Genomic DNA, 24667 nt, shown 5'->3' on the forward strand with positions numbered 1-24667 from the left:
TTTTTGTTCTTCGTTACTATTTATATTATTATTGATTAGTATTTGAGAAGTTTCTAAAATGTAACGTTTACTGTTTCAAGCAGTTAAAGTTATTTAATATTTAACTAGCCTAGGCTGTATTGTGTTGTTTTATCAACGAAAGTTAAAAAACAAACATGTTCGTTTGTACGAATATTTAGCATAATACTTTGGTCTTTTTTTATTTCTTAATTTTACATGAAATATAAATTAACTTAGGTAGGCTACTTGGGTACAGGGGCGTAATTTGTTGGTAGTATACCGAGGAATGTTTAGACAGTGAATATTGTTATCATTATTTTAAAAAATTATAAATAAATAAATTAAATAAAAAAATAAATAAAACACCTTACGGAAAGGATGCAATGAAGGAAAATCATGCTCTTAATCATTCTTCATAATCTGATTCGTACCCTATACATGCAATAAACTTATATTGCGCCAACAAGAACAAGCTCTAAAAGGTAAAGTCTAAAGCAAGAGGAGTTATTGATATGATATTAATGTTAGTTGTTAATATTAATGATCGTAAACACGACCTGCGTTGTATAATAAACGGCGTCATTGTGTCCTGTCTGCGATTTTTTTTCTCGTTGAAGAACAGAAAATTCATGTTGTCACCATCTTCCCAGCCAGGTTTTCATCCACAGTTTCCGCTTTTGTTTCTTCTCAAACAATAAAGTTTCGCTATAGCAGGCCCGGCGGCAGGATATCATAACTGAGGGCGCAAGGGCGCAATCCCATTGCACTTGACGACTGAATTTGGTCCTTTCTTGTTCCTTTTATTTAGGCTATTTATTAATTCATTACTTTGCATTACCGATATAGTCCTACTTTTTATAGTAATAATAATATGCAGTTTTGCTATTACCGATTTTATTAATGAAGGCAACGATACCGTTTACATTAATGCAGAAAGATAATGTTAAGCACCAAACAAGTGGTTTAAATTATGTTAGTCTCTTTATTTCTTTCCGTTTTATTTTAAACATTATAAATGTGTAAAGTTTTAGGTAAAGACGTCAAAATACGCCCACACATGCAAGCTAAACTAGATCATCTGAGTCATCACGCTTTATTACTCAACCAAAATCAGCGAGGAAAAAATAAATGTTTTAAATTAAATTATATTTAAATGTTACATTAAATAAAAAAAATAAATTTAAATGTTAAATGCCATTTAAAAATAGTTTCTAAAATTAATGTGTTACTTAGTTACATTTTTAGGCATTAGTGTAGCCAAACAGAAAGCCATGTCTACCTATATTATTCAGCCTGCAGCGCAAGAGGTGGATCCGCGGTAAATCCACACGCACTAAATAGCCTACCTTTTTCTTTTACAACACTGTAAACATAACTTCGCAGGTCGATCATCTTTAAACGCAAAAGACATTTTTAAGTGTCCTAAATTGACTGCTGCTGTAGAAGGGGATGTTTTTTTTACATAACTGTAAACGTGTGCTTTAGCTATGCCAAAATGAAAGCAAATATTTTGTTCTGCGTTTTGTCAATTGTATAGCTTAATAATAATAATTAAAATAATAATAATAATAATAATAATAATAATAATAATAATAATAATAATGGATATAATAAATTATAATATTATTTATAGTATAGACATTTTTACTAGGCTACTTTAATAATCATCCCTAACTCAAAAACTAATGTGAAAATGAATGGCAGCTGTGCTAAAATTAATGTAACGGGAAATTTCTCCTGCGTTTTTCCCCTTTATAGCTCAATAGTTTTATTCAAAGAATTAGTTAAGCAAAACATGAAATAAATTAAACTGCGTGTCTTTGTGATATCCACTAGTCCAGTTTTCTCCAGTGTGAGTTTAGAGTGCGCCTCCACCGCATGCGCATTTATGCCTGCACCAGATCAAAGCAGGTGTAAAGTCCAGCACAGAGCGCGTTGTGCGTTCAACTAACAATACCCGCTCCACTGTCTCCAACACACAAATACTCAAACTCTTTATTTGTGGACTTACTTTTGATAATAGGCTACTATCATTACCTTTATCATGATTCTATTTTTATTTTTATTATTCAATTTTTTTATTTTATTTTCTTTATTATATGTTATATCCATAATTGTTTGCACTACTGCCCTTTTTGCACTGTCTTTGTACGCAGTGACGCTGCACTGCTTTGGCAATACGAATGTACAGTTATTTGTCATGCCAATAAAGCACCTCAAATGTGAAAATAGCCTAGGCAACAAATAACAAATCGGAGTCTAAAAATAACAACTGCCATTTTCATTTTCATGTGTGGGTTTTGACAATATGTGTTTAATTAAGCTATAAAGATTAGCCTATCAGATGAAATGCATAGTGAAATATGAAATAAATGTCAATTTTGCTGAATAATTAATTAATCTATATCTTTAATATTTTTAAAATCATCTCGCTTCGGCCCAGAGAAAGAGGCGCGCGGCACCAGCGGACCTGTGCTTTCCCAAACAAAGCCGTACAGTAACTTGCGCTGAATATGCATAGTTTGGGGGGGGAGGATATAGTAGTGAGTGTTTCCCAAAACCCCTATAGTTTCTCTGTCGCAGATCCATCATTTGAATCACGTCACTATTAACCCTGCTTTTATTTATTAAATGCTTCCCAACGCCGCATTTCTGTTGAGCGAAAAAAAGCTGCTGAAAATAAATAAAGTTATGCCAATGCCATTTTAATAGTTTCATGATAGTAGTAGCTGGTGTGCTTCATCTGCGTGATTCTGATTTGACATTCTTCCGCTAAACTTGCGCTGTCTTGGTGTAAATGGGCTATGAACTGTTGCTATTGAGGCTAAGGTGTAAATAGGCTATAGTTCTCTCTGCAACTTTCAGGTTTGAGGTGGGGGAAGTGGCAGAGGCAATTCAAATGAACCATCTCTAAAAATAAAAAATGCCACGTACGCGGCATCTGTGTAAAGATCATTACCTTATTTTATTATTATTATTATTATTATTATTATTGTTATTATTATTATTATTAATTAATTATTTCATTAATTTTCTTTTCGGCTTAGTCCCTTTATAAGTCTGTAATTGCCACAGCGAAAAGAACCGTCAACTTATCCAGCATATGTTTTACGCAGAGGATGCCAGGAGGGCCAGCTGGGGCTTTGGGGGGCGAAGTGAAAGGAGAGGCGGACTTTGCCCCAAGTCTGGGAAAGATGGCTTGCCGTCATTACACTAGTTTTCCGAAGGCACACGAGTTACATGCGCCAAACACATGAACAAATAAATTAATAAATAAGGGAAAGAAAACATCTAGCCTTATGGGTTGAGAGGTCTTTTTGATTATAATCGCCGTTATGTTTCCGTTTTAAATGTAAGGCTGTTGCATAAAATAATACAATTTTAATTTATAAGTGACTTTGCTGCGTCCCCCTCGATGTTTCAATAACGCATAATAATCTTTACACCATATTAAAGACACAGCAGACTAAAGGTTTTCGAGAGTTTTTGTCAAGTTTAAACGGTGTGTTTGTGCGTGTTTATATGCCTGCATATGTGTGTGTGAGAGATTGAGCAAATGAGCGCTCCCTTCACAGCTCTGGTAAGCTGCGAGCAGCTTCTTTCTTTTTGTTATTTATTTTGCAGATAATACACAATATGAATAAAATAGAAAGACATAAAACTTTACGTGTACCCTTTTGTAGACTTAAAACAAGTGTCATATCTTTATAAAATAGCCTAAGCCATATTGAAATATAATTTAAAGAATTACAAATATCTGATATAATAAAATCGCATGAAATAAATAAACCATTATAAAACAAGCAAAAGCAACAAGGTAGGCCTTTATAGCCTACATAAATGAAACCTTTAAAGCCATATTAACCAAAGCCATTTTACAAAGGCTTTGTTAAAAAAAAAAGATTTTATATATTCTCTAAAAACAGTAAACATCAGAGAAGGTTTAAAATATTATTTATTTATTTAGGATACGATGATAATAATCAAATCATGCAAACAGAGCATTTTTGGGGTGAGTGAACGCATGAACTGCGACCTTTTTTCAGTTAACCAAATGTGCAGTGCCACTTTAAAAACGGATCAGGGGAAACTACAAAAATAAGTGTGTTCTGTGTCCCCAAACAAGCATTGATATTTTTATATGACGCGCTAAAATTGAAAAATGAAATTTACATGAAGAGCTTTATTAGTGAAAAGCTGCTGAGCGCAACGCAATATATGCTGTTTTATTACTCGCTCTGTGCTTAAATAGTCTACTTAACACTTTCCTTAAGATCACAGATACAATATGCAACATCTAATTCCGGGGACGTTCTGGGGGCAGGGTTTGCGTGTCATGCTGCAAGCTACTAGCCCGAAAGTGAAAACGCGACATGATTTCAGCCTCACTGATGCCCATTAACACCTAACAGACAAGCTTTTGGTTATGAATAGGGGGAAGGGGTCTCCACTCTTTAAGTGTTTTTCATAAACATGAATACACAAAATCCAAAAATAGGACGGATGGCTTAACAAAACCTATGCGTTTAAAAACGAAACCGCATTAAATATGGGGCCTTATGAAAATGAATGTTTCTATGCACAACAACTGAACTTAATGTGTTATTTAAAATATCTATATTACGCTCCAAGCATTCGCCAAAACGAATATATTTTTACGTAAAAACACAGAACATAGCTGAATAGAGTGTTGCCTGCTTTAGACGATAGGTTATTAATTATATTATAAATGGTTATGTTCAGGTCAGTGAAATAATACCTTTAATAAATAAAATGGTGGGCCAGTGATTCCCTCGCTGTCATCAGTGCATGGGTTAATGAGCTTAGGAGAATTCTGCTTTGCATTTTTCCATGCATTACTAACATCACTAAACCAGACATTTGTTTTATAAGTTAACCAAATATTCGCACAGATTCAGCAGTTTTTTTCTGACGCGTTTGCCATTCATGCCAGTCAGTGAAAAAAGAAGTAACTGTGGCCCTGTTTGCAGGTATTAAGATTCGTTTTCATCAATCTGATGCAACTTTTATTATTTACAGGACGTAAAAATGCAATTAAAAGTTTCAAATCAATTCAATTCAATTCAACTCAATTTATAAAAAGACTAGCCTATTTTATGCATTAAATAATGAAATATAACTAATTTCCTTTATTTCTGATCAGACCATGCATTTTAGACTATTTTACAATTGTAATATGTGCATATGCTTTTTTTAAAATAACATTCGTCTAACAAATATTTTAGCACATCAAAAGTAATTAAATGACCTGTTTTTGATTAAAAACCTTTATGCTAAAGGATCAGAAATTGATCGCGCACGCGTAGGAAAATGCAGTTATGTGACACATGACATGCATGGCTCCTATGCCGCGTTTTTAGGATAAATTGGCATATAGGTGCTGCTTTAAATAGAATAAAACTATTTAAAAACACATTAAAAACTTCACAAAGCGTATCTTATGGAAAAACACCAATTGCCGGGCTCTGCTTTCGGTTTTAAAAGAATCAAGCAGCTTTAAAAAAATATAATTTGCTGAAGAGAAATGACAGGAAAAAAAAGATTAAACATATCGGGACTGTTAAAAGAACATTTCTCTTTAATATATTCTTTCGACTCCGAAACATCAGCTAAGATTATGTATTACGGAGTGTCTCTATTGCCTGCTTCAGCAGTGCGTCCGGCTGGTTATGAACGAGGAGGCGGAGAGAATGCGCTGTTTAGTTTCGGCTTGATATATTTAAATAAAAACTAACACAGAACTGCTTTTAACGCTCAAAAAGTTAAACTAAAATGCACAACTCTTGTTGGTTGCACCCGCGGGATGCACAATAAACCTATCGCGCCATTATTTTAATTCTATATTCGTGAAGAATGAGCCATGAGATTGAGATTTTTCAAGGTGCTCTCCAGCGGCGAAGCTCCTGGCAGAGTAGCGGGTGAAAAAATGTGCATGCAGAAATTGAACAAGAGGAATAACATTTTAAATTATATAACAAGCATTGTATTCTTTCTAATCCCCGCCCAGTTTTAATACAAGTTGTGTTCTTCAATATTTGTGGCTGGGAAGTTTATTAAGAATATATTTATAATTATATATTATTAAATAATTACATATATATATATATATATATATATATATATATATATATATATATATATATATATATATATATATATATATATATATATATAGATATATATATATATATATAGAGAGAGAGAGAGAGAGAGAGAGAGAGAGAGAGAGCCATTACAAGTAAAACAACAACAACAAAAAACAACAATTTTACTTTAAAGAAAAACAGATGTTTTGAGAAAAAAAAACTGAACAAAACTGAAACCAAATTATTAAAACTAAACTTGCGGGACTTTATTTATGTCCTGTGGCAAAATTATTTTTATTATACTTTAAGTTATCTGCTTGAAGTAGGCTAGGTCACATTTATCAATGGTAAGTTTTAGTCTAAGTTTACATCAATAACAATGTGCATTGTCCTTTACCATACAAAAAAGGAAGAAAAAACATTATTATACACCATAGTAGCCGCAAATCTTTTTAAATGCATTAAAAAAGCAAGCACATATCTTAGCCTTACCTTGAGTTTGTTCACATTCTGCCAGTATTAACATACATGCTGTATTTTATTACAGTTCATTTTGATGAATTCTTCTTTTTTCGCGGTTATGCGGCATTATATTTCACACGCATATGCAAGGTGACTGAAATTGAAATTAAAATACCAAACATACTGAGCCATTAATTAAAAAACAAAACAACAGTTATAGCTTCTTTAAAGGAGAACATTGACGTTTTGAAAAAAAAAAAAAAAAAACTGAACTGAAACTAAATTATTAAAGATAAACCTGCGAGACTTAATTTATGTTATGTCCTGCGGCAAAATTTGTTTTATTATACTTTCAGTGATCTCCTTAAGGTAGGTCAATTTATTTATTTATTTATTTGCTTTTGATGAAGCAGCATTCAACTTAAGCTCTTTAGACCATGCCCCTGACCGTTTCTCAGTGTTTCGCCGCAATATCTTTAAATAAATAATTTATTTAGGCCTAATTTCATTATTAATTAGTTTTCATTATTCGTTTATTATTATGTACAATTGTTGAGACATAAAATAACATAGTAAAATATAATCAACAACGAAAATTAAAACAAAAACAGAAATAAAAACATAAATGAAAATGTCTTGTCTTAGTCCTATCAAAATAGCAAACACTGAACATCTCTCTATATTTAGGCTAAAAGACTGCTTTATTTATTTATTTAAGACTACTTATTTGTACTGAATGTTTGTGCTTTCATGTTAGTTGTCTTTTATTTCTTCAATTCTATTTTCCAAAACTAGTCCTCTTTGCACTTAAAAAGTTTACAATAAAGTGTGTTAACAAATTTTAAATGATTAATGAAGGAATTATAATGCTTTGACTTATTGTTTAATCTCATTTACAAGCACAGTAGCATATTTAAAGCTGCTGTAAAGGCTATTTCTGTCCGTTCGCATCCCGTCCCTTTGCGCCCCCTGGCGGCTCATTCACAAGCTGCTGTCATATACTAAAAACAGAGCGGCAGTTATTTCAAACGGCGGCGGTATAAGACGCGGCGGTAATAGTCACTTTGAACTCTCACCTACTGTATATGATAGAAAAGAACCACAATAAATGTAAATATGAAACACACCGTATTTTATGTCACAATTACAGTGTTGCTATAAGTAATCCTGTATACCACAGTTGTGGGATTTATAAACAACAATTAAATCAGCTGTATATGTTTTTAGTTACACATTTACATGTATGTATTGTGCACAATTATTAAACATTTATAGATATCTTCGATATGTGCACTAAATTTTTCACTTAATGTAAAAAAATCCTACACTTTCTTTTGTTTTGACTAAATTGTTTAACTAAATAAGAAGATGAAAACAAATGGACTATAGATAAGTAAAGAAATGCTGGTTAAGCATATAAATGTAAACAGTATAACAGAGCAGAACGTAGAGCTAAATGTGTTATAACGTAAATGTAAAGAATAGACCATCGTGTAATACACCTTTTTCAAAGAACGCAAAATTACACATAATGCTCCACTACATATCTTATCACATACTTCTGTCAAAATTTTTAATATGTCATTATTTTATGTATGACTTGAGCATCTGATTTTACCATAACTTCTTTGCTCTGTCTCGCTCACAGTTTATGAACCGCATGATATGTTGACCTTCTTATTAGGCTTCTAATAATCTTATTACATGTAGTATTGCAATAATTTGCATAAATATTTTATAGTTTATAAAGCTATAAATAAACGCCTCAGATTGGAGTATCATTATGCAAAAAATCAAGCTCCTCTGCACTTCACTCCCATGCACATTGATCCTTCGTCCCGCGATTTATTGGGAAATTTATTCCTGCACAGCAAAAAACCTGGTCGGTCCCGCGGCTCCTGTGGTACGGCAGCAGGAATGCAGACCTCTAGTACGCATTTACCACGTCTCCCTTCTCCTTCGGTTGAAACCAGAAATACTATCAAACTGCAGAGGTTGTGTTCTTTTTCGAGAACAGGTCACTTGGTGCGCAACTCGCCATCTTACCTCACCTTTCTCTCTCTCCTCCACACTGTCCCGTAATGACTAGGGTTGGTATCATCTATAAAAATATTTTATTTGACAAAATATTTTTTAAAATCATTTTAATAGAACAATATAATTACAGTTTAAAGTAAACATCAATTCATATTGTATTACATTAAAACATTTCCTTTGATCATTTGTTGGTTAGCATAAATTTAAGATTTGCATTATGAAATTACATTAGCTTACTATTAACCTGTGGGGGGCGGGGAGGGGCCACATAAATTTAAGAGCACATTTTAACATATATCACAAAATACTTGAAACATTATTCAAAGTCATTTGTTTTCATGTATGACTTTGCAGTCTTCATAAAGATAATTAAATAACTTAAACTCAAAATAATCTTCCTTGTTCATTTATTTGACAAGTAACGTTATACTGGTGTAGGAGAACACATTTCTAACATTCAAGTACATCAAGGCACAATGCTGCACCTGTAAACTTTAACAGGCCTACAGTTGAAGTCAATTTATTTTGCCCTCCCATTCATTTAAAATAATGTTCCTGAAAATTTTTACAGTGTTTCCTAAAAAAATTATTATTCTGGAGTCATAATAATTTCTATTTCTTATTGTTTATTTCGTGAATAAAAGCTGTTTTTAATTTAAATTAAAATAAGGTCAGTATTATTAGCCTCCTTAAGAAATATTTACTGTATATTTTTGATTTACACAACAAATCAGTTACAAAATCATTTGACTAATTATTTTAACTTTCGTAGTTAACTGATTAAGTCTAAATTACACTTTAATCTGAATAAAAGACTATAAAATACTTAAAGGGACTTTGTCTGAATACAACTGTCTTGCAAAATAACTAGTAAAATGTTCTGCACTGATAGTGAGCATGGGGAAGATAAAACAGTAGATATTAGAAATGAGTTAGTTAAACTATTATGTTTAAAAATGTGTTGTAAATAAATCATGTGTTGAAGACGGAAATCAAAAATGAATGACGGCAAAACTAAACTAATTGAATATGAATTACATGAGCGTGACTAAAAACTACATTTGATCAATGTGTTACATCTGTTCTTTGCTACTTGCTGACTGTTTGTAAATGCAATTCAAGACTGCATTTCCTAACGTTAAACTATGTACACTAGATTTCTGATTAATTATGGCCTCTGCATAGCCGAGGAATTCCTATATTGACAGGGTTAAAATTGCTATTGAAAACAGAAGTCTAATATCATCAACAGTGGACATTTTGATAGTGTTTCACAACATGAACATGACTGAAGTTTAATTTTTTTTTATTACCCGTGTCAATTTGGGCGTCAATTTCTGTCGAATGTGGGGAACTCGTGCGCGCAGCACCGTCACAGAGAGAGAAAGTGCCGCGAAAACAGAAAGAGCAAGCATAAGCGAGTGCCAGAGGGAGCGACGTTGACACCTTAAGCACGCGAGAGAGGCTCTGCCTTTGAGCTCTGAAATGTGTCATTAAGTATGACATTTTTCCCCCTTAAACGCAACTTTTGTAAAGGTAGTTGCTGTGTAAGAATCCTTGCTTGTAAAATACGCTTTAGAATGCTTAGTTTAAGCAAATTGGATGAACGTGATCACGCGTGTAGATCTGAAGTGTCGCTTTTGCTCACCAAAAACAAGGCTGAATGCGCTGTACTGCGCGAGTTGCGTGCTTCTGTTCCCTAGCGACAATTACAAAAGACCTGATATCGCCTGTCCATATTCCTCAAAGTTGTTTAGAATTAAAAGTTTAGTGATGCTGTGACACAATGCATGGGCCTTTTTTTACGCACCCTTTTGATGCTGCTTACGTTTTTGCCGCAGCACCGAAATTAGGTACCGGTGCTATAATGGCACCAGGTTTTGGTACCCAACCCTAGTAATGACATTCACGCATACGAATTTTTAGGCATTAAATAATGTTTTTTATGACTGTACAACGGTATTAAAACTGACACTGTTGCTATTTATAGATCCCGCGGTATACCATATTACCGTATTACAGCCCAAGCCTACCTCACAGCCACAAATATAAAAAAAAACACAACTTGGAATAAAACTGGGCGAGGACTAGATATTAAGAATTCGATGCTTGTCATATAATTTAAATTTTGATTCCTCTTGTCCAAATTCTGCATGCACATTTTTTTCTGCTCACTACTTTGCCAGTAACTTTGCTGCTGGAGAGCATCTTCAATAATCTAAACATTTGTCTAAAGATGGACCGCAAGATGTGGTCAAAAGAGTGACTACATGTGGTAAAGGACAGTGGCAAACCAGTGTAATTATTGTAATAAACTAATAAGTTATAAAGCAGAATGTCGCGACAAACATGACAAAGCATCTGCGGTTGGTTCATACTTCACAACCAACAAGTGTTGTGCATTTTAGTTTAACTTTTTGAGCATTATGAGCAGTTCGGAGTGAGTTTTTATTTAACTATATCGAGCCAAAACTAAACTGCACATTCTGTTTTTAGCGCATTCAATCTCTGCCTCCTCATTCATAACCAGCAGGACACGCTGCTGAAGCACGCAGAACAGATGACTTTACACTCCGTCATTTATAATCTTAGTTTCTGTATTGGAGTTGAAAGAATATAAATGAAAGAAAGAATGTTCGTTTAACAGTCCTGATATGCTGAATTGTTTTTTTTTTCTTTTTTCCTGTCATTTCTCTTCAGCAAATTAGATTTTTTTTAAAGCTGCTTGGTTCCTTTAAAACCAAAAGCAGCGCCCATCAGTTGGTGTTTTTCCATAAATTACACCTTTATGAATGTTTTATTTTATGAGTAAAGTCTTTAATGTGCTTTTTAATAATTTTATTCTATTCAAAGTAGCACTTAGATGCGAATTTATCCTCAAAAACGTGGCATGAGAGCAATGCATGTCATGTGTCGGATGATTGCACTTTTTTTCCTGCTCGCACACGATTAATTTCTGATCCTTTTGCATAAAGGTTATTTTAAAAAAAGCATATATAGCCTACATATTACAACTGTAAAACAGAAAACCAGCGCATGGTGTAATCTAAAAAGGAAGGAAATTAGTTATATATTTCATTATTTAATGCATAAAATTGGCTAGTCTTTAAATAAAATGAGTTTAACTGATATGAAACTTTTAATTGCATTTTTATTTCCTGTAAAAAATAAAAGTTGCATCAGATTGATGAAAAAGAACTTGAATACCTGCGTGAACAGGGCCCCAATTACTTTTTTTATTATTATTTTTTTTACATCAAAACATGATACAGTGTCTTGTGTACATAACTGACAAATGAGTCACAAATATTGTTATCGTGATCATAATAAGATTATTTGTGCAGCCATACATTCAGGTGCTGCTTGTCAATTTGACAGGACTTTGTAAGAAATTAGTCTGCCTCGACCCAACTTCCACTCTAAATGGTGGATTTATGCTCATTTCCCATAAGGGCTGACCAATGAGAGAAAAGAGAAGTCAACAGTTTCTTGTCTCTGCATTGTTTAAAGTAACTACATCTCAACCAAATGGTAACAATTGCAGAATAGGGATGGGTGTGGGATGGGTAACTTCATTAACATCTAAAGGCAACATCATTTACATTATAAAGGTTTTAGTTTAGAAATGTTCCGACTGCATTCGGACTCTGGTGAACCCAAGGTACTGCCATGTATTTTGAGACTGCTATGCTGAATAAACATTTTCATTGAGATTGTCTTCGTCATAATTTTTTTCTTAAAGCTTCTATGTTCATTCTTGCAGTCAATTGCAGAAGATATGATAGATAAAAGGTTTTGGATAAACCGCTACAGCTGCAGGCGCTGTGTGATGCGTTTGCACGCAAGGGGGGGTAAGATTTGTCCGGAGAACCAGATTTCGATACAACACCGGCATGGCATGTTCCTCCATGTCGCATCAGTAATGGGTCATTATTGAACGATTAGTTCATTTTGACCAAATCTTTTGTATGACTCATGGAGTGAATCATTAATTCGCGAATGTGCACATTTGTGCAAGAGGAGCTCACGTGCTACCTTGAAGTGGTCTGTTTCGTGCAAGATTCGCACGTGTGGCCTCAAACCCTATCGATATGAACGATATTGGATAACCAGCATCACGTTGGGTAATCATATCAATATATTTCTGGAACTCGATATACCGCCCAGCCCTAGTATGAATGCAAAATGATTTATGTATAATGTTGATATGAACATAGATTGTTCACCACAAGGTGTCACTGTCAACACCGAACAAAGCCAGAAACAAAATTTGAGACGCGACAACATCGTCTACTGAAGACACCAAAATCAGCAGACCGTTATGTTGAAAAGTACATTTGTGAAGTGATTAAAAGATATCAGCAATGAGTAATTTTTACAAGCACCTGCAAGATTAAATGTTTCTAGTGGGCATTCGTCAATTGAAGTTTGTTCCTCGCCACTGTCGACACTGGCTTGCATGGTTTGGGACTTGTGGAGCTGCACATCGTTGAATTTGTTTTTCAGTGTTTGGGCTTTCAGCAATGACATTTACAGTAGGTGAGAGTTCAAAGTGACTATTACCGCCGCGTCATATACCGCCGCCGTTTGAAATAGGAGCCGCTTTGTTTTTAGTGTATGACCGCAGTTTGTGAATGAGCCGCCAGGGGGCGCAAAGGGACGGGATGCGAACCGACAGAAATAGCCCACACAGCAGCCTTAAATATGCTATTGTGCTTGTAAATGAGATTAAACAATAAGTCAAAGCATTATAATTCCTTTATTAATCATTTAAAAATTGTTAACACGATTTATTGTTATTCTAAACTTTTTAAGTGCAAAGAGGATTCTTTTTGAAAAATAGAATTGAAGAAGTTAAAGACAACTAATATGAAAGCACAAACATTCAGTACAAATATTCTAAGTATGCCTAAATTAAAAAATTAAAGCAGTCTTTTAGCCTAAATGTAAAGAGATTTTCAGTGTTTGCTATTTTGGTAGGACTAACACAAGACCTTTTCATTTATGTTTTAATTTACCTTTTTATTTACATTTTCGTTGTTAATTATATTTTACTATTTAATTTTATGTCACAATTATTGTACATAATAATAAACAAATAATGAAAAATAATAAAAATAGGCCTTGTGGTGAAACACTAAGAAACGGTCAGGCGCATGGTCTAAAGAGCTTAAGTTGAATACTGCTTCATAAAATAATTTTGCCGCATCTCGCAGGTTTATTTTTAATAGTTTTCAGTTATTTTTTTGTTTCAAAACAACAATGTTCTCTTTAAAGTTCTCTTTAAAGTATAACTGTTGTTTTGTTTTTTTACTTAATGGCCCAGTATGTTTTGTATTTTAATTTCAATTTCAGTCACCTTGCATATGCATTTGAAATATAATGCGCGCATAACCGCGGAAAGAAAAAAAAAACTGTCAAAGGTTAGAGCTAATTCATCAAAAGGTCGCATTCTGCTTTCACTCTCCCCAAAAAATGCTCTGTTTGAACGATTTAATTATTATCATCGTACACACTATATAAATATTTAAACCTTCTCTGGTGTTTATTGTTTTTAGAAAATATCTAAAATCTTTAAAAAAAAAATATCTTGTAAAATGAAAGTTTAATTTGACTTTAACGGTTTCATTTATGTAGGCTACATAGACCTACCTAAACTGTTATAGCTTGCTTTTGCTTGTTTTATATTGGTTTATTTATTTAATGCGGTTTTATCCGATAATGTAATTCTTTAAATTATATTTTAATATGGCTTAGGCAATTTTTTCAAGATTTGACACTTGTTTTGAGTCTACAAAAGGGGAAAGGTAATTTGTAAAGATTTATGTCTTTCTGTTGTCTTTAATATGGTGTATAGATTATTATGCGTTATTGAAACATCAAGGGGACGCAACAAAGTCACTTATAAATTAAAATTGTATTATGCAACAGCCTTTAAAACGGAAACATAAGGGCGATTATAAGCAAAAAGACCTCAGCCTATAAGGTTAGATGTTTTCTTTCCTTTATTTATTTATTTATTTATTTATTTATTTATGTATGTATGTATGTATGTGTTTGACGCATGTAACTCGTGTGCGATCGGTGTAATGACGGCAAGCCATCTTTCCCAGACTCGGGGCAAAAAAAAAAAAGTGTTATAAAAATAAAGTTGCCGCAGGACATAAACGAAGTCCTGCAAGTTAGTTTTAAAAATTTAGTTCCAGTTCTGTTCAGTTTTTTTCCTCAAAACGTCTGTTCTTCTTTAAAGTAAAATTTTAGTTTTTTGTTGTTGTTTTTTTTACTTGTAACGGCTCAGTATCTCAATATATATATATATATATATATATATATATATATATATTAATAAACTTCACAGCCACAAATATACATAACACAACTTGTGGGTGCAACCAACAAGGGTTGTGCATTTTAGTTTAACTTTTTGAGCGTTATAAGCAGTTCGGTGTTAGTTTTTATATCAAGCCGAAACTAAACAGCGCATTCTCTCCGCCTCCTCGTTCATAACCAGCTGGACACACGCTGCTGAAGCAAGCAGGAGAGATAGCCTACTCCGTCATTCATAATCTTAGCTGATGTATCTGAGTCGAAAGAATATATTAAAGAGGAATGTTCTTTTAACAGTCCCGATACGTTTAATCTTTTTATTTTTTTTATTACTTTTTTCCTGTCATTTCTCTTCATCAAATTATTTTTAAGCTGCTTGATTATGTTAAAACAGAAAGCAGAGCCCGTCAATTGAGAGCGATGTCATGTGTTGCATAATTGCCTTTTTTCCTGTGCGTGCGTGATCAATTTCTGATCCTTTTTTGCTCGGGCTCTCACACACAACCTTTATGTCTGCTGTGTCTTTAATATGGTGTGTAGATTATTATGCGTTATTGAAACATCAAGGGGGACGCAGCAAAGTAACTTATAAATTAAAATTGTATTTTTTTATGCAACAGCCTTACATTTAAAACGGAAACATAAGGGCGATTATAAGCAAAAAGACCTCAAGGCTAGATGTTTTCTTTCCCTTTTTTTATTTATTTGTTTATGTGTTTGGCGCATGTGTGCGATAGGAAAACTAGTGTAATTACGGCAAGCCATCTTTCCCAGACTCGGGGCAAACTCCGCATTTCCTTTCACTCCATCCCGAAGCCATCCACTGCGTAAAACATATGCTGGATAAGTTGACGGTTCATTCCGCTGTGGCGATCACAGACTAATAAAGGGACTATACCGAAAAGAAAATGAATGAAGAATGAATGAATAAATTAATAATAATAAAATAAAAATAAGGTAATAATCTTTAAACACAAATGCCGCGTAAGCGGCCTTTTTATTTTTAGAGATGGTACATTTGAATTGCCTCTTCCCACTTCCCCCACCTCAAAATTGAAAGTTGCTAAGAGAACTATAGCTCATTTACACCTTGATGTCTATAGCCTCAATAGCAAAGAGCACAGCCCATTTACACCTCAACACAGAGCAAGTTTAGCAGAAGAATGTCAAATCAGAATCACGCAGATGAAGCACACCAGCTACTACTTTCATGAAACTATTAAATGTGTATTGTCAAAAAATTGGCTTATTTGCAGCAGCTTTTTTTCGCGCAACAGAATTGCGGCGTTGGGAAGCCGTCAATGAATAAAAACAGGGTCAATAGTGAAATCGGCTTTTCATTGTATCCCTATTACCTATATCAATGCATTGAAGTCCTTTTATGGTGTCATCACGATAGAATAGCCTAAGGCCCCGTTTACACTAGTGCGTTTTAGTTTTAAAACGGCGTTTTAGAATGAAAACGATCCGCGTCCACACTCGCGTTTTACCCAGCGTTTCTGAACTGCTCTCCGTCCACACCAAAACGCTGAAAACGCACATCACGTGACCACACACACACACTTTGGCAATCGCTGGAGCCCATCTACCCAGATGAGAGCTCTGCTAGTCGGACTTCTCATCAAGCATCTCCCGCTGGATCTAATCTCGCTATATTTATTAAACGTGATATTTCATTCATCTTGTTGTCTTTATCTAACGACATATTCCCTGACTTTGGTCATTGGAATCTATTACTTGTTCTCAGGTAACGTGTTTTGGCTGAGCGCAAAGATAAGTTAATGATTAATGTAAGCACGTACATTCATCGCTTGCCTTTATTTCCTATAATGTATAAACTTATTGTATGTTATACTTTTATAATGGCCATTATCGATTATTAAAACTGATATTCAGCAAAAGAGAGGGTATGTTTCGTATTTTCACTGAAATTGAAAGGAGACAGTTGTTATCGGCTCCGTTTTGTTATAAATGTCCACACAGTGAAGATGACGCTCATAATGCAGCACGGCGCCTCAACATTTCTGCTGTCTGTTTAGTTGTTAATATTAAAATAAAAATAGGCAGTTCCTTATATCATGTTTACATTTTATAGTTGAGAAAGTGAAACAAAGTAGCCAGGGTGATGTGAATGAAGTTATAAAGTACACTGTTCCCTGTGAAGATTGACGCGTGTCCTCGGTATGTTTTCCATATCAAACTGAGAAGAAGAGCCTTGATCAAACTTGCGAAGTCTGAACTTACTGAAGAGCGGTGTTGACGCGGTATTGTCGCGCGCCTACTGAAGGGCGGGACCGACCGCGTCGCGGGGGCACTTTTGATCATTTTGGAAGGGCACTTTCCAGGGGCGCCTCCAAGGGGTGGCCAGGGGTGGCCACGGCCACCCCTCGGTAAACTCTGGCCACCCCTGTGGCCACCCCAATATAATTTTGCGGTTGACATTATTGATTTAAATGAACTTATAAATTCCCAATATTTAGATAAATAAATAAATAAATACATAAATAAATAAATAAAATGCAGTCACTAAATTATTGTTGGTGTTACTGACCTAGCTCTCCCCCTCTGGTTCAATGCTGGTGAAAGCAAACTGACGCATGCGCGCGGAAAACCATTCCCGCGCGCGTCACGCACTCCTGTGTGAATCCCGGATGGTTGTTTGCATGCACGCCGACATAATAGGCACCGCTCATGCGCCGTGAAACCGGAGTAACAGCCTTTTGTGCAGAAGTGTCGGCACGCAGCGAGTTTTGAAAGTCGTTTAAAGTTTATATAATATGATGATGATGATGATGATGATGATGTTAATTTCACTAAGCATGCCTTTAAAGCAGAAAGGAGGGATAATGAGTCAGGGAGGTAAGACTTTATAACATGATTTCTCAGCCATGATCTGGTCTAAGACCACAGATAATTCTATAATACATTTTTTGTATTCTTTAGAATTGTCATAATTAATTTTCATGCAAAAGGTTTCTTAAGTGATGTTGGCATATCACTCCAGTTGTTGTTTTCCAGTAATATTTAGGACTAATTTCTGTTATTTATTTAGAATAATAATTGTATAATAATATTAATTGTATTTATTTAGAATAAATATAAATAAATTTTTATATTTATTGAAAAACAAATCTAACAATTCAAGAGAGGTGGGGGTGTAAAGGGTGGTTCGCCCAGGGTGTCATTTAAACTAGAACCGCCACTACCCTTCACGATCGTCCTTGACAGCACACACACACCTTCAATAAACAGCAATGGCTATTTAATATTTACCTTAAGCTACAGTATATCAATAGAAGAAGCTGCATTAATAAAATGGTTCAAAAAGCAATATGGATAAATAATATTATTAGGTATAGTGAGTGTGTATAGTAATGCCTTTTGTTCAGTTTGTTCATTTGTTTGGGTAATTAATAAACTCATTATTCTTTCATTCATTTTCTTTTCGGCTTAGTCCCTTTATTAATCCAGGGTCACCACAGCAGAATGAACCGCCAACTTATCTAGCACATTTTTACACAGCGGATGCCCTTCCAGCTGCAACCCATCACTGGGAATAATAAACTCATTAATCTTCATTAATTTTAGACATGGCATATCTCGTATGATGTACAATAAAGGCACGTAAAAAAAGAAGTCATTTATACAGTATATGAAAAGTGTTTTTAAACTAAACATAGATTTTTATTTGGTTTGCACATGTACTTGCTGAATTATTTCAAAGAATAAATTGCAATATTTCAAGTAGAATTAATTAAATGAATAAAACTACATTATTTCATTTACCAGAAACAAAAATATAACATTACACTGAATTCATTATTTTTCTTTGTGTGCCACCCCAAGATTTGGTGCGGCCTCTTCTGGCCACCCCTAAGAAAATTTTCTGGGGGCGCCACTGGCACTTTCTATCCAAAGGGCATGTGCACTGCACAGGTTGAGCCCTATGTGTGCACGTGCCTGTCTCGGAGTATTTAGTGCACTATTTAGTTAGGATATGCAGCTCCGTCTGCTGAGGGCACAGCCGCTTCCCCACCGGCAGCCATGTCCGCTGCCCTCTTCTTACATGTTAGAAAATACTGCAAATCAAGCTGTCGGTATCTCCCCGTGGTTGAAATTGTTCGTTATTCGAAAAAAAAAAAAAGAATAAATATCCGTGCGCAAGCTTTCTAGATTTATTTTAGGCCTATATTCAGCTGTTTTAATCTTGCAATTCTGATAACTTGTCTGTTTTTATCAACTTGTCTGTCATTTATTTCTCATTTGCTACTTATTTTATTAATTTGTTGATGTTAATATACTACATACAGTCTTGTATATGCATATCTAAAATCCTTTGGCATTCAAATTTGCTTTGAACTTGAAAGAGAGAAAGAATCTGATTTTACCCGTCAGAGCACATTGCATATGCCTTTTTTAAATAACATTTATTTAACAAATATTTTAGCACATCGAAAGTAATTAAATTACCTGTCTTTTGATTAAAACCTTTATGCAAAAAGATCAGAAAAAAAAGGCAATATATGCGCCATGACATCGCTCTCATGCCACGATTTGAGGATAAATTCGCTTTTAGGCGCTGCTTTGAATAAAATAAAACTATTAAAAAGCACATTAAAGACACTCATAAAATAAAACATTAATAAAGGAGTATCTTATGAAAAAACACCAATTGACGGGCTCTGCTTTCGGTTTTAAAAGAATCAAGCAGCTTTAAAAATATAATTTGCTGAAGAGAAATGACATGGAAAAAAAGATTAAACATATCGGCACTGTTAAAAGAACATTTCTCTTTGATATATTCTTTCGACTCCGACACATCAGCTAAGATTATGAACGTCGGAGTGTCTCTCCTGCTTCAGTAGCGTGTCCCGCTGGTTATAAAGGAGGAGGCGGAGAGAATGCGCTGCTTAGTTTCGGCTCGATATATTTAATTAAAAACTAACACCGAGCTGCTTATAACGCGCAAAAAAGTTAAACTAAAATGCACAACTCTTGTTGGTTGCACCTGCGGGATGCACAATGAACCCAACGCGCCATTATTTTAATTCTATATTCGTGAAGAATGAGCCAACCGCATATGCTAAGTCAGTCCTGTTGGTCGGGACTCTCTGCTTTATAACTTATTAGTTTATTACAATAATCACACTTAGCTTTGCCATCGTTCTTCACCACATATAGCCACTCAACACATCTTGCGGTCCATCTTTAATGTTTAGATTATTGAAGGTGCTATTGATGTTTTGAGAAAAAAAAATTGATAGTACTGAAACTAAATTATTAAAAATAAACTTGCGGGACTTCGTTTATGTCCTGCGGCAACATTATTTTTATTACACTTTAAGTGATCTGCTTGAGGTAGGTCACGTTTATCAATGGTAAGTTTTAGCCTAAGTTTACATCAATAACATAATGTGCATTGTCCTTTACCATACAAAAAAAGTAAAAAAAAACATTTATTTATATAGCATTTATTTTTAAATGCATTAAAAAACAAGCGCATATCTTAGCCTTGAGTTTGTTCACACTCTGCCTGACTCTGAATTAACATAAATGCTGTATTTTAATATAGCTAATTTTGATTAGCTTTAACTGACAGCCTTTTCTTCTTTTTCCGCGGTTATGCGCATTATATTTCACACGCATATGCAAGGTGACTGAATATGAAATTAAAATAAAAAACTTACTGAGCCATTAAGTAAAAAAACAAAACAAAACAACAGTTATACTTTAAAGCAGAACATTGACGTTTTGAAAAAAAAAAAAAACGGAACTGAAACTAAATTATTAAAAATAAACCTGCCAGACTTAATTTATGTCCTATTTTCATTTTTTATTTATTTTCATTATTCGTTTATTATTATGTACTATAATTGAAACATAAAATGAGATAGTAAAATATAATCAACAACGAAAATGTAAATAAAAACGTAAATTAAAAAAATAAATGAAAATATCTTGTCTTAGTCCTATCAAAATAGCAAACTACATCTCTCTATATTTAGACTAAAAGACTGCTATATTTATTTATTTATTTATTTATTTATTTATTTAAGACTACTTATTTGTACTGAATATGCTTTCACTTTAGTTGTCTTTCATTTCTTCAATTCTATTTTCCAAAACGAATCCTCTTTGCACTTAAAAAGTTTACAATAAACAGGTAAACAAATTTTAAATGTAAGTTGAGGTGATCGCAAGTTCACAACTGTGAGGTGATGTGCTCTACCGGCAGGATAATATATATTATTTTGCTGTTTTTCATATGCGTACGTTTAAGATTTGAGATAATAACATTGCCATGATAGTCAAAGAAATCAAAACATTATTTTCACCCCAACGCAATTTAATCGGGCACTGAAGGCTAATAACTTAATTCTTATATTTGCTTTTTGACTTCTCACCATGTATCTTTTCTACAGCATAGTATAGTGTAAGAGCATGTCTATTACCAGAAAAACTAAATTAAAATTATATTTTAATTGAACACATCACATCACATACAGTAAGCTACGCCTACAGAACAGTCTGTTTAGCATTGTGAAAAGGCAAAGCTGAATATCTGTGGTTAAAGTGCCACCCAGCGGTCAAATGCTGCTGGCGCATCAAGTACCGCTGTCGCCGCGGTATGAATGGCGGCACAAGGAACACATTGAAGTAGTAACATCTGTACATTACAACTTCAACTATGAAGCTGCTTTAACACAATCTACACCGTAAAAGTGCTATAGAAAAAAAGATGAATTTATTCTGGTAAACACCTTTGTTTGAATATTCTAACATGCTTTTATAATCATGTTAAGGGATTAAACATTAACATGTAATTTTAAATTGTGTTATAAACTAAATTGTGCACCTTATGCCCTTGATGTTTCCCGTACTCCTTGCAGACGCAGCACATGAGCGGTCCAGGCTGACAGCCGTCCTCCAGGCAGACAAACTCAATGGCATGCACCTGGTGCTGCGGGCAGAGCATCTTCTCATGGGGTTTGTCTGCCAGTGGCACACGCCGGTGCTTTGCCAGTGTTCGGGTGGAGTGGGTGAGCTGGGAACACTCGGCACACAGATGCGTAGCACAAACCGTGCAGTACATGGAGGCAGTGTGAGTCTCATCCTCATCACAGCGGATTATGCACTAATTGAGACATGGGGGAAAAAAACACCCTTGTAAATTACAATGAAAGTACAACCAAAAAAAAGTTGGGTTTTTAGATATATAGTTATTTTTTCATAATTGTAAAAGTTCTATCCTGGAGTACCCTTTACTTTCAATATAATTAAGTACAACATTAACTTCATCATGAAAGCATCTCATTAGCCCCTTTCACACAGTGATACCGGAAAATATCCGGAAAATTTACGGAACGACTTTACCGGTATGTTCAAAAAAGTGCTGTTCACACAGGCGAGGACGTTACGGAAATTTTCCGTAAAAGAGCATTCACACATCCATTCCAAAATACCGGTAAATTTTGACATCATTCACCACAAATGAGCTTTAAACGGCTGCGCTTGTATTTGTAAACATTTGACTAAATTACAAACTCTTTTGATGATCAATATTGTAAACAACTTTCACAGGATCATATTCGCATGTCGAGATGTTCATAATATGTGCGTGTGCTGCCGCTCACAGGCTGTTTCATGGGCACACGCAAAGCTTGAAGGTAAACAAACAACGGCTTATCATAAGCATCTTATCGATGATTATTTGCACAGTTGGCATTAAGGAGAACATATAAACGTTATCTGACTAACTTCTAGCAGCTAAATGCGTCTGGAAAAATATTCAAAGGCTTTTATTCTCACAAACCGCGCGGACGTAAATGCGTCTGACTGTTGTGATTGGCTAAAGCAGAAGTCTTACGTCAGCACGTTCTAGACGTGCACGCGCTTATTCCGGAAACATTCCTTCTGCGTTCACACAGCGCAGCATTCCGGCAAATTGCCGGTAATGTTACAACTTCTCTTTCCGGAAAATAGCCAGAACGAATTTACCGGTATTTTCAAAAAGGACCTGTTCACACATACAACCTTTCCGGAAAATTGCCGGTAATTTTCCGGAAAGGTCTGTATGTGTGAAAGGGGCTATTGTGTGAGTATACGACAGTGTCGTATGTTGAATTAATGGATATATTGTTACTGGATTTTTTAAAAACACAAGTTGCATTTATTGCTTCAACTTATAGTATAAAGTGCAATTAACAAAGCATACCAAACACACAGTACATACATACTTAGATTTTTTATTTATTTATTTTTTCTCAACAAATGTACTTTTTGGGACATCTTACAGTCACGAATGACTTCAGAGTCAGGTGTGTTCACACTTATTTGCTTCACTTTTTTTTCTCTTTTCTTGATGCATTTCATTTCTTTTAGTCCAAACCAAAAAAAGAATAAACATTTTGTCCCAATTCCGTTTAACATTCACTCTTATTAATAAGACAATTTAAATAAATATAACAAGCTAAAATTTGGGCTCAAACCAGAAATTTCACTTACACTAGGATATGTCCACAGAGAAATGATTTACTACTAACGACAACTTCAAGTTTACAAGCGACTGTGTCCTTTGTATACATTACTATTCATCAAGTAGGAAATGTTATTATTGCAAACTATGCATGGGCCAGTATAAAAATATCACAAATAAACATTTTCACAGTTTTACGGTATTACACCTCAAGGTGTAATTACACCTCTAAAATATGTTCCTTTCAAATGTCTGGGTAAAAAACTAAATCTTTTTTCCCTTTGAACACAATATATTTTATTTTGAGAGACTTTATATATTTTGAAATAGGGATGTTTAAAATTTTCGATTAACCACTTACCGAAATGGTGTGTTTGTAATAGATTAATGGTATCGGTTAAACGATTAAAAAATATTATTTTATATATTTTTAAAGTTTGGCTGCATAAGGGGCCAATCACAATGAACGCGCTTTTTGTGTTGAGAAGGACATTTTTTAAAGGGTTTATTAACTGTTTTGCATGCTGCTTATGTTGTGTGCTCGCAGTTGAAATAAAAGTCAACCCTGAACGGAGGTGCCTCCAGTGTTTGTGTTGTCAGGATGACAGATAACTAATGATGGAGGAGAGACTTGTGGCTGCAGTTTCAAGTTATCTAGAGGTGTAGGCAGATTACTTTACAAATTATGTTATTCCATATATTAAAATGATAACAACATAAGACAGCAACACTCGCGCACAATAGACCAGCTGATTCAGTCGCTTCCTATAGTGACATAAAAAAAAAAGCACTGCGCTTCTTTTTTTTTGTCAACATAAAGGCAGTGCAGTGCGCCTTGCATTTTTGGATCGGAAAAGCGCGTTTGCTGTGATTGGCACCTGATGTGCAACAAATATTTGTTACCTTGCGGAATGATAACACATGCAACCACTCGTGTCTAGACATATTTTGTCAAAAAAACAACATGAAAGAAGAATATTTCTAGTCAAAGTTTGACACAAACAAGTTGACACAAACCAGTGCTAATGCTGTTTGCAAGTGAAATAGGGAACTAAGTAATTTTGACAATCTTTAAACTAATGACTTTTATTAAAATGGTCAAAAGGGTTTTGTGACATAATATACAACGAAGCATTAATTAAATGCATATTTTCAGTGGAGCATTCGATTTAATAGTCTGATATTTTTGTTTGACGGAAGAAAAAAACATTGGAAAAAACAGCCTATGCCAGTTTTTAAAAAGGATACAATCAGTGTT

General features: G+C 34.4%; 1 protein-coding gene across 4 annotated transcripts in view; it reads right to left on the reverse strand.

Annotated features, from left to right (window-relative positions):
• Nucleotides 1-24667, reverse strand: part of trim23 (tripartite motif containing 23) — a 52005-nt gene that overhangs the window by 24797 nt on the left and 2541 nt on the right. For 2 of the 4 annotated variants that reach the window (XM_087269745.1, XM_087269746.1), the window contains exon 4: nucleotides 21790-22068. In XM_087269745.1, coding sequence (XP_087125871.1) covers nucleotides 21790-22068 — 279 coding nt within the window. 4 annotated transcript variants of the gene reach the window in all.

This window comes from Danio rerio, chromosome 10, assembly GCF_052040795.2.
Source record: "Danio rerio strain M-AB ecotype USA chromosome 10, GRCz13ab, whole genome shotgun sequence".
In the NCBI taxonomy this organism is placed as follows: Eukaryota; Metazoa; Chordata; class Actinopteri; order Cypriniformes; family Danionidae; genus Danio; species Danio rerio.